This window comes from Bombus affinis, chromosome 13 (genome assembly GCF_024516045.1).
Source record: "Bombus affinis isolate iyBomAffi1 chromosome 13, iyBomAffi1.2, whole genome shotgun sequence".
Taxonomy (NCBI): domain Eukaryota; kingdom Metazoa; phylum Arthropoda; class Insecta; order Hymenoptera; family Apidae; genus Bombus; species Bombus affinis.
This window is the reverse complement of record NC_066356.1, coordinates 3998056-4009425: the sequence shown is the minus strand read 5'-3', so window position 1 is coordinate 4009425 and position 11370 is coordinate 3998056. Positions and strand designations below refer to the sequence as shown.

Genomic DNA, 11370 nt, shown 5'->3' with positions numbered 1-11370 from the left:
AATTACTCGAATTTTATAAAAAGCGAATGCGTTCCCGAAACTTGTTCCATCATTTTCCAAATGAAACGAGTATAGAGAGTGAAAGAACGTCACGTGTAATGTTCGAACGAACAATACGAACAATTCTGATCGTAATTGCGTTCGTATCTGAAATTAACTCGAAAGAGTTCCATTTCCACGGAGTTGTTCGGTGGTGTAATTGAAATAGCTGCTTGGTACGAGTACGTGCGCGCAACGCGAGTTTGAGATAATGTGTAATCCTAATTAAAAGCTTTCGCGGAACTTTACAGCGCTCGCCACTTACTGTTAGTTTCTTCATTTCATTACGGCACGATGCCAGAGAAATGCATACAGTTTGCGGCTGGTGCAAAGCGTGTTGGACCTGATGGTGTACAAAAAAGGAATTCGCGCCCAAGCAAATTGCACGTGGTTTCCTACGAAAACTTCGCCTCTGAATAACATCCACGATTGTTCTATGAATTTCAAACACTGTGAAAATTTACACAGCCCAAGTTTTGCGTCTTCTTTCGAAATAGTTTCTTTCCTTTTATAAGAAAATAATTATATTGAGATATAATTTGATAAAATAATATGAAACAAAAAATATTGTGCGTCTATTAATTTCTTATAAAACGAAAGAAACTTTCGGGACAACCTAATAGATACTCACGTTGGATTAAAAAATTGAACGCTTCTAGATAAGACAAATATATATGAAGAGAGTAGTATATTTCGCTAAAATAAATTTCCTTTTCAACTACTCCAACTCATTATTTCTTCATAGTATTTCTTTATAGTATAATATTACCTCATAATGAATGAAACTGACGATAAAGATTGTAATAAATCTATCTAAGGGAAAGAGTATTTAATAGAAATGCTTATAAAAAACATGATGGCCAATGAAACAGCGTCAAGGTATCGACAATCGTAAAATATATCGTTACGGAAAACAGTTTACTTCGATTAGAAATTTTCGGGCGCTATCCTATCCGATTTCATTTTGTATGTAGACGATAATTCGTAGTCACACGTAATTGTCACGTATCATATATTTTTGCGTATTATGTACGTGCGTGTGAATCGCGATTGCAAACGTTTCACGATCGTGTTTCTCTACGAATATTGCTACAATACCTTGTTCGCCCCTTCTCATTCTTTCCCTTTCTTTTTGTTGAAATATAACAAGCAAGCAATAAACGACGAAGCCCTAGCAAGAATCGCGTAACTTTATTGTTTTAACAGAAACTCTCTATTGCAGTTTACTTTTTCCCTCCCCGTCGCCATTTCCACCCACGCGACTTTATTTTCCATCGATTCTCCGTTTTCTCTCTCATTTCTTCTGATCTTTCCTCCGCGACAATATTCGTGACGCTTTCGCGTCCTCTAGAGCGAATGATAATGTACCCTTTAAATGAAACCACGTTATCGATTCCTCTTTCGAGTACGGAGACATGGCACTGATTGCGGTCGACAACATTCTTTTGTGCCGCGTATCACTCAACTTTTCTCCCGTGAAACCGTTTCCTTCCTTTCTCGCGCATCGACGTTCCCAAACTTTGTAATTTATTACACGCGGCGAGTTAGGCTCTTTTTTTATTCTTTTCTTTTGTCTACGGCATAGTTGACAAGGGAAACTTTCACTTGAACTTTCAGATTGCACTGTGTAGATACTTTTTTCAAACTTGTAATCTTTAAACGTTTCGAATAAATCTCGCGTTTATTTTTAAACGGTGTTTTTAATAGTCTATGATTTCAAACGAAATGAAAATTCTTGGATGTTTGAATAATTTTCTAATAGTTTTTGAAGCACGATTTATCTCTCCAAGACTGTTATTGTTAATGAAAAACTTTACTACTGTAAAGCTACTGCCTACGATTACGAGAAATTTCACGATGAAAAAATGCATATAATGCAAATAACATACAAAGACATATAAAATATACTCATTATAATACTTGACAAATAAATCAAACTTCTGTCTATTCTTCCAATCGTATCCATGAAAATATGAATTCGCATAAAAATCTGCGGTCTATCGATCTTTTACTATAAATATTTACAAATGTTCGAATACTTTCACGAGCCATTGTACATGTAATTCCGTTAGGTTTCTTTTCATGGCTCCCATATATTCGTATAATTAATATCCACACAGTATTGAACAACATATATACAGCAGACATTACACAAAACTTGAAAAGTGCACTACTTTCAAATCTCGAACTACAGTATAATCGACAATCGATGTTATCGGAAGGTTCCACGTGAACTCGTTGAACTTCGAACGGTACGCCCACACGCGACCGGTCGCAGGTGCATACTCGTCGGTGAAACCGTATACACGCAACGTGCGTTACTGCCTGCAGGATATCAGGACCGTTTTATAACTGTTACGACAGAAGAGGCAGGACGACATTCCAACGTCGGCTCGATTTGAATGCGACCTCACGAACAAATCTCGATAATTCTCCGACGGGCGCACCTTTCGCATTTTTTCACCTCCGCCCTCGATATTTTCTTTTTCCTCCCTTTTTCTGCAGTGGCTAAAGTCCGATAAAAAGTCAGCCGGTCATCGCGTCTTTCTCTAATTTTATTTTATTTCGTCCCATACTTCTGCCTCGACCATCTATCCATTTTCTATATCGCGAAAGAAGCAGCAGCCTGGCAAAAGCACCAGCCAGGCCAGGAATTTGTCCCGAATTCCAGCAGCTATGCCTTTCTCACGGAAAAAGAAGTGTGTTTTATCTGGCTTCTCGCACAAAGTATCACCTAGCAGCGCGCCACTACTGATACGGAAATCGGTTTTCCCTGCTACGAAATTTATTGGACGTTCCTCTTCTTGCGCTCCCCGATTCTCTTCTCTGCCTTAGGCAAATTGGTATTGGTATTTATTAATGGCGACCATTCCTCTTGCGGACAGAGCCGAAAATTCCTGGGAATTCCTATGCGGGAATATTTAATTCGGGAACGCTCGGCTTTTTCACAGTATCCCAGTTTTTCTTGTTTCACGCGTGGGCAAATTCAACGGTGAACTTTCGCGTTCGCGGCAGATTTTCGTCGAATTCGCGCTTCGCTATAATTAATTTCGAGCGTAACTGGATTCCTCGTGGCTCGACTTCCCTTCGGTGTTTAGCCCGGTCGCTGGATTTTACAGGTTTTATTTGTATCTTTCAATCAACGGGAAACATTTTCTCTTCCGTCCGTTAATTTGCTGCGTTTATAACGCTCCGCGTGGAACTGTCGAAAAATTCATGCGAACAATCCCGCCAGTTTCCGAGAACGTTTCCCGACCGATTCCGCTAATTTCCGCTCAAGTTTTTTTCGTCGCGCCATTTAATTCGTTTTACACACCCTGTACGATCCTTTTCTTCGTTTAACTCGCGGGCGGAAATCTCAACCTTTTTAATATCCTGATTCTTTTTTCAACTTATAATTAGTTCTCCACGATGTATGTGGAAGATAAATAATACCCTGGGTCATTTTTCACCGAATTGTAAGTGTTTCTCTGTTGTTAGAAAATTTCTCGTACTTGTGGCAAATACGAAAGAATTCTTATTAATGATTCTTCGTTTCAATCGAGCAACAATGATTTCTCTAAAACATTAAAAATCTTTCTCTCGGTTGAAGCTTAAATGAGACAGGAAATAAAAAGAATTTTGAGGACAGCAAAGTTAGTTGCAATTAATATTAGTTTACCCAATTTATCGACGTTCTTGTATTCTTACTGCATATCGGTCAAAAGCGTACGAACACTTTTAAACGGTAGCGTGTTGGAAAACGTGTAGGGGCACACAGGTGCACGCCGCCTGACCAACAGGTTTTACATTCTATAAATGCCGCAGGAATTACAAGCCCATGGAATGTAAAGGATACAGATGCGGTTGATGTCATTTGGACCCCGCGACGCGTAGAAATTCTCTGTCACATTGTCTCTACGATCCCTGGAGCTGTTTGCCTACGGAAACCATTGCCATTGCATAATTCCTTTCACTCGTCGCAATTAAGTCATAAAACTCGTGAATTCCCTGTATTTCAGCTAGAAACCAAGCTACAAAGATTTCTTTCCGTCATGATACAGGCAATAGATTTTCTATTCCATTGTAACCGTCATTCTGTTAATTAGATCATTGTAGCGTCTTGCAATTAGAATTCATTAATATGTAATGTAATTCCATCTAAACACCGACGTACGCTACCGTAAATCAATTCGTGGAAATTTCAATAATTACAGGTTGTCGAGCGTACAAGTTGCAAAGTCAATGCAACGTGGAATAATTCTCAACGACCACTAAGCCGTGAAAGTATGCATTTCCGTCACGGCCAGCTTATTTAGATAGGCAAAGAAAAATGACAGAAACGAGCCAGTAAAAGGACAGACGTTTGATTCATTCATTTCCATAAAATCATACATGGCCGGAGCACGTTGTTTGTTGCGCGTACAGTTAAATTGTATCGAGCAGCTGTTTGGAACGATCGGCTAGAGACAGAAGGCTGCGTTAGCCGAGGTATATTGCGTTCGAACGCGCTTTCCTCTCGCGACTGCATTCTTGCGACCGCCTATGCGCGAGTAGGCACTGGCGAGGAGAAAGATATTGGTTATTTAACATTACGAAACGAGAAGCGAGAAGAGAAATTCATGCAGCCGGGGAACGCTTCTAGAAAAGTGAGAGCAGGCCGTTGATTTGAGAAGATATGGGTTGTCGACCGCTCTAATAAATATATCGTATATTCATTCGTGTATTTCTGATTCGTGACGTAACGACGTGATGTAGTTCGTAACGAAGAAAGTGCGCGATGATATTCTGTCTGAATGATTTCGCGTGAGTTGAATGCTCGAGGGTCATTATTTTTAGGCAATTCGTTGTACGGGTGATAAATATCGAACGAGAGGAATTTAACAGTTAGATTTATTCAGTATCGTAGTGTAACAAATTAATGAGAGTGATTCAACTAATGGGTATACAGAAACAAATATGCACGGTGTTTCAGTTTTAAACGATCAAAGTTCGTCTGTTTATTCTGCGAGTAGAAACAAGGAAATAACGTTATGTAAACGTAGATCTGTAAACGCTTTATAAAAGAGTTATGAAAGTATCAAAATATGAAACCTAAAGGCAATAAACGAATATTATCACGAGTGATGAATTGGTTGGGCATTGTTTGATTTGCGAGATCACCAGATCTTACATTGTTAGACTTTTATCTATAGGGAACAATTAAAGCGATAGTGTATCGCACAAGAATTGATACAAAGGATGATTCATGATGCATTGGGTGATCTCAAGCAACAGAAACGAGCAGCAAATTCGGAAAGTGTCAAACTCAATCTCCTAAAGATATCAAGCGCGTATTCGAAACGGTGAACAACGTTTTGAAACGGAACATAAAGACCTAACTAAAATTGATTGCTTTTCATATTTCTTGTGTAAGTTTTTTGTACAGCGTTTGCACACCTATGCTTATAGAACATGTTTTTCTTGTTTCTATTCGCAGAATAAACTGGAGAAGTTTGATCGTTTAAAACCCCGACACACGTGTATTCGCTAGTGAACTTTTGTAGCGAAGTAAATATGTAAATGAGCATTCGATGCGTTCGTTTAGATCGAATGCTCGGAAAATATATATTTTTTTAAGGATTCACTGTGGCAAAAATTTCGTATTTAAAATATTCTAGTTTTAAATTTAAAGTATTATAGTGTAATGGATTACCAAAGATTCGTGCAATAATTTTACAGCACGAAGAAGCTCCAAAATGTTAAAGGTCATCTGTTAAATTTACTTGAATACTATCAATACACTAAATCTTCTAGTCTTACCTTTTTTTAGGATCTCTACTAATTCTGCTCCACTGTAAATTTTTCCATTAGAAATTCCCAAAAAAACAAATTTGAAAAATCTGGAACAGAAACGTAAAAATATACAATAAAAAGATAGACAACTTGCAAATACAAGAGTGACTTATAGACACATACAAGCGACCCTCGAATAATTGGATTAATTAGTTCCGTGTTATACAAAACCATGCTATGCGAGCTAAAATTCGTACAATTCATGTGCCCCATGTAACTAATATTAATTTCATGTGAATCTTAGTACAATTCATGCGCTATATTATTCGACAGTTAGGTTTGGAAAAGATACACTTATCTATAACACAGTATAGCGAGCACGTGCATCTGAGTAAAAAAAGTTGCGGTAAAGTTTGACTGAAAATCTTTGACTGTTAGAGTGGTTTCCAAGAGGATATCTACTCGTTCGATTTTCTTCCTGTGGCGCGTGACTTTCTTGTATCTTGGTTAATCGATAAGCAAACTCGTCTCCCTCGCTTGAAAACTTCTTCAATTTCTTCGATTCTATTCTGTATCCGCTTATATCTTCAATTTCCGTTCCGTACGGATCTACATTTAAATGTAGAGAACAATGCTGGTGGATTTATGGCACGGGCTGACTATAAAACAGGAGAGATTCATTGCTGGATAGTAAATCTTTACAGTTTGTCTTTCTTTCCTTCCTTGATAGCAACGAAATCTAGAGAGCTGTCTTATATAACTGCCAAATTATGTTGTATTATTTTATCAGTCTTATTACTCTGTTTAATATACGAACAGTAAATATAATTATTATAATGAGTTATTACGATGAAGTTGTAAAGGCATATTTTGCTTTTTTGATAGTAATACAAAAGTTACAACAGAGAAGGGAGTTTCCCTTTTGGAGGAACAAGCGTGTTGAATGAAATATATCAAGTTTACCGAGTGTCTGGTATGAGAAAAACACCAGAGCAACGAGTGTATCGAATGAAATTCCCAAAGTTTTGTAGCATGCGTGGAACCAGCCTAGCACATGTGATTAGAGAGATTAAAGGGAAACATTTTATCGTAAACGTTTCGAGAGAATTTAATTCACTTGAAAGCTTTTAGAGGGTATCGCTACGTTTGGAAAGTTACTGCAAAATTCACTTTGCGACCATGGCAGTCGTGCAATTGCGATATTTTCAAATAGGACGATTGGGTTTGCCTGTTGCGATCGTAATCAGGTAGTAACAGTGATCCTTCGTTCCTCTTTTTTGAAGAACAATGAGATTTTACAGAAACACATGTACAAGCATTAATATCGATGCCTCCTTCCATTTTGTTTTGTAGTATAAGCTCTTTTATAGAACAAAACCAAGCAGAGTGATCAAAACGACCAATTTATAATTTGTCACAGAAATTTTATAGATTTCCTATGGTAGATTTTTGGGAATTTATTTTACAAAGAAAAATGGACAAAGTCTTGTTTTTCAATATCGTGTGGGATTTCATATAACTTTCATTTTGGATTGTTTAATATAATTTGTATGCTTCAGCCGTCGATTCAAGTTAATTACATTAAGTAAATTAACTTGATTATGTTTCGTGATAAAGAACAATTATATAAAGGGGTTAATGCGATATAACGAAGAAATAACGTCGAGAAAAGAAGTACTAAGAAGGATTGGCTTTTAATATCTTAATCCCAGGAGAGATTAATTTAACAACCTCAAATCTATAAAGCTGCGTCTAGGAACAGCTGACTACGATATGTTTCCTTCAGACTTTCGTGTCCTACTAAACCGAGCTTTTTAACTAATCGATCCGTTCCTTATCAGTATCGCAACGTTGACGTGAAAAATTGACCGTGGCATAGTTGCTTTCGGAGAATACTTCTCCGATATATTGCAATAGGGCGGTTAACTTTTTTACTGCGGCGTAAAATGTCGAAAGATTATTATAGAATAGAAGAGAAAGGAGGTCTCTTGTCTTAGAATCGAAATAGTTACGAAAGATCCAAAATCGAGCTATTTTCGTACATATTTTTAACGCTTCGATCTAGATCATCACGATCATCGATCTTATACTGAAATTGTTCTTTAATTATATTTATAAAGATACAAAGTTGCAGTCTATTCCTTAGAATTTTTGGTGCAGTCAAAATATAAGAAGACAATCTTATTCAACCTCACTTGCTGGAGAAAAGCAAACACACGATTGGCGAAAGAAAGGAGAAGAGAAGATAAAGAAAAATGGGAAAGAGATCGATAAATTTTCATCATCATTGCCGTACAATTGGGGCCGTGTGCTTTCACGATTTCTCGATGTGGAACTGCTCTCGAATCAGGTTGAAAACCAAGCGAGAAAACTCTCGATCGTCGATCCGTGACACCTTAAGCGTGGCTATGTGGACACACACTAAGCACACGTTCGAGAAATAAAACGGCCAAGTTATGCCGCTTTTTCCGGCCTGCTCTCCCTCTACGCGTTTACGGCAAATACACATGTATATACTGGGTGTCCTTGCGGAATGAAAGTACCCTGGAAAACGTGACCTCTCCTTCCACCTATGAGTAATGCGAACCGCTGATGGATCGAGGAGCCCATGTACAACTGTGCATGCGCACCCATGTTCCCTTCCCTGCTATCTTGAATGGAAAAGTTTCCAGATTTCTGCGGCCACTGGCTCGCGCGATTCAAGTGCAAGTGTCACTCCTTAGTTACGCGGAACGATTATTAGCAGACTGTGGATATTTACGCAAATTCAAACTTTTATGGACATTACTGAAGAAATAAAATCAAAATGAAAATTTATTTCATCTACTAAATATTATAACAAGTACTCTACTTTAGACATCTTATGCATTTAGGCATGTTACGTACATTCTATTGACTTTTGAACTTTAATTTCCAAAGAAACGAATAAACGTTCGTAGTCTAGTTCTTGAGGTTATCTGATAGCGAAACGCATGGATGAATTTGTAATAGAAATATATATTGAACCAAATATAAGTATAAGTACAGGTATGGCTGATCCAGATCCTCACTCTAGCAGTGTTACATTACAATAGAATATGATAGATTTATAGTAAAGTACATTACCAAAAAATTAACCTTGGTGTGTAACTCTGACTGAAAGTTACAGGAAACATCAATAAAAATCTACTTGTAGCTCTTTTGTTTGTAGACCTTGTTACCCAAAACAGCATTTATATTCGAGGATACAATAATATGGACCTCTTCTTTTCTTAATTTTTTTGCTTCACTAAATTCTATTTTCTTCGTAACGGCGGTGTTCAGATCACGGCTATACAAAAGAAAAAGACGTAGAGTTTTCCTAGAAGTAATTACTTCAACAGGTAAACTGTCAGTCTGTATGTAAATTCATATCTTTATGAGTGCAATGATAGAAATAGAATCTAAATAAAAATTTGTTTCATCTGCTAAATGTTATAACAAGTATTATAATTTTGATATCTTATATATTTCTGCATATTGCGTGCATTCTGCGCATTTTTGCATCTTTAAATATCCCATAAATGTCTGAATATTCGCAATCTAGTTACTAGAACCGCGTAGTCTTTTTTCCATGAGAATCGCGTTAATGTGTAGCAGTTCGCATGGAGAAATTTGCTCGCGACGTCTTGGTAGTTAATTGCTCGTTAGAGGTGTTCCATTCGAGAATTGAGTGCAAAGAGATAGTTTTATTTCAACTTTGAGATATGAATTCTTGCACCCTATCGCGTAATTGAATTAATGTTATTGCCGAAGTTTTAGAAGTCACGAGTTTCAGGTTACGATATGCGATACAAGATGAGTCACAAATTAGTAGTAATAAATACATTGATAAAGTAAATTGGTAAAATTTCCAATATAATTTGAAAATCACATTTCAAAATTTATTATCCCGCAAAATTTATTACAGCAACCAGTCACGATTGTAAGATACATTAATGATATTACTCACTTGACTTGTAACTTATAAAATTATACAAGAACTATTTCTGTATCACGAGTCTACGATTAGTTGATAAATTACCTTTGTAAGGAAACCCTGTTACCAAGTATTGAAAAATAATTATAGACGAATATTTTTTCTTCTAACATTAAAAAAACCAAAGCAACATGTGAAAACATCGAGCCACGACGTTAATTACCTACCTAAACATTTTACGGTAAACACAATCGTTAAAGGAAAGAAAGGAGTTTTCTATTAAGAAGCGAAGTTGAGCGTAGTTTGTTTCGACGAGAAAAAGGGAATTTACCAGAAAATAAGCGTTCTTGGCATTCTGTTTCATTAAGCACGCAGGACGAGATGCTGGAAGTCCTTCGGATCGCGCGATAGGAATTTTAATGCGTGAACATTAACATAAAAGTATCGTTGAATTTGCCACTCAAGATTTTGTAAATTGTTATTCTAAATGCGCCGGTTACTTGTGAATTATTACACCAGGCCTGACTGTACTGTTCTAGAGATAATTCGTGCAATTTCGTTGCCCGTACGAACCTCCCCCGACGAATAGCAGTTAAATTCACTTAGCGCTGTATCAGCATGATACATTAGCATGCTTGGCAACTGTTTCGACTTTGTTAAGCCTCTTTATATTAATTTGAATACAAAGTATTTCCTCGAATCGCCACCGTCTCCTCTTTCTACGTTATAATTTACAGATTTCACAAATTTGCATAATGAACGGACCTGTACGGAGTTATTCAAATTTTACAACGCTCGGTCGCATTGTTTCGGCTATCATAATGACACCACGTAATCGCGGAAATAACTGTTTAACATCTCGTCTTACAAAATTAGAAGACACCAGCCTCTCGGAAATGAAAACGAATAGTTCCAATTTTTGTCAATCTATCAATTTCGTTCTATTAGTATACGATCATTATTCGATTCTTAAGAAACAAATAATTTACTTCCATACGTTCGTTTATCGGAGAGAACATTGTGCAGCTTCTCTAATATAACTGGCTTAAACCCGTTACACACGTAATTTCAAATTCATTCCAGGCTAAGGAAGTAAATATACTCTTCTAACAATAGAACGTTTACATAGCAGGACATTGTATGAATACTAAATCGTTTGGCTAGTGTCCGTGTAACGAAGGTTCCACTATATTAGAATTCAATATGGAAACTAGCGCGAAACTATCGCTCTTATCGATTACAAAAGCGTAACTCGAGTAACAACGAATTAAAAGCTCTTATCGTTCGAGCAAAGTGCGTCGTTGTCGAGTTTCAACTAGGTGGGATAGCCAATAAACGCCCAAGGCAGTATGCATCGTTAAACGAACCTCACCCTCTCTTTTTTTCTTTTTTTTGGTTGCAGGTCCGGCCAACGAACAGAGACGAATTAGGAGGAAATTTATCGATTTCCGATCCCGAACGATCGACTGCGCGAAAGTGGAGCGGCTACGTGAGATCCGGTTTCGGAAGGACGGAAAAATATGAGCATCTCGTGAAGTCGGTTTAAAGTGCAGCTTTCAGACATCGAAGGGGTATAACATGGAAACCGAAGAACTCACTAGACTCGTAGATGAGATCTACAAGGTAAGCGTCCAATCGAG

At 37.3% G+C, this 11370-nt stretch overlaps 1 protein-coding gene and 1 long non-coding RNA gene across 2 annotated transcripts in view; one reads left to right on the top strand and one right to left on the bottom strand.

Annotated features, from left to right (window-relative positions):
• Positions 1-11370, bottom strand: part of LOC126923718 (uncharacterized) — a 231713-nt gene that overhangs the window by 68078 nt on the left and 152265 nt on the right. The window contains exon 2 of the long non-coding RNA XR_007713280.1: positions 5821-5900. This is a non-coding gene — a long non-coding RNA (uncharacterized LOC126923718). The remainder of the gene's footprint in view (positions 1-5820; positions 5901-11370) is intronic.
• The window catches only part of LOC126923697 (trichohyalin), a 163206-nt gene that overhangs the window by 5279 nt on the left and 146557 nt on the right, over positions 1-11370 (top strand). The window contains exon 2 of the mRNA XM_050737400.1: positions 11133-11353. Coding sequence (XP_050593357.1) covers positions 11309-11353 — 45 coding nt within the window. The 5' untranslated portion in view covers positions 11133-11308. The remainder of the gene's footprint in view (positions 1-11132; positions 11354-11370) is intronic.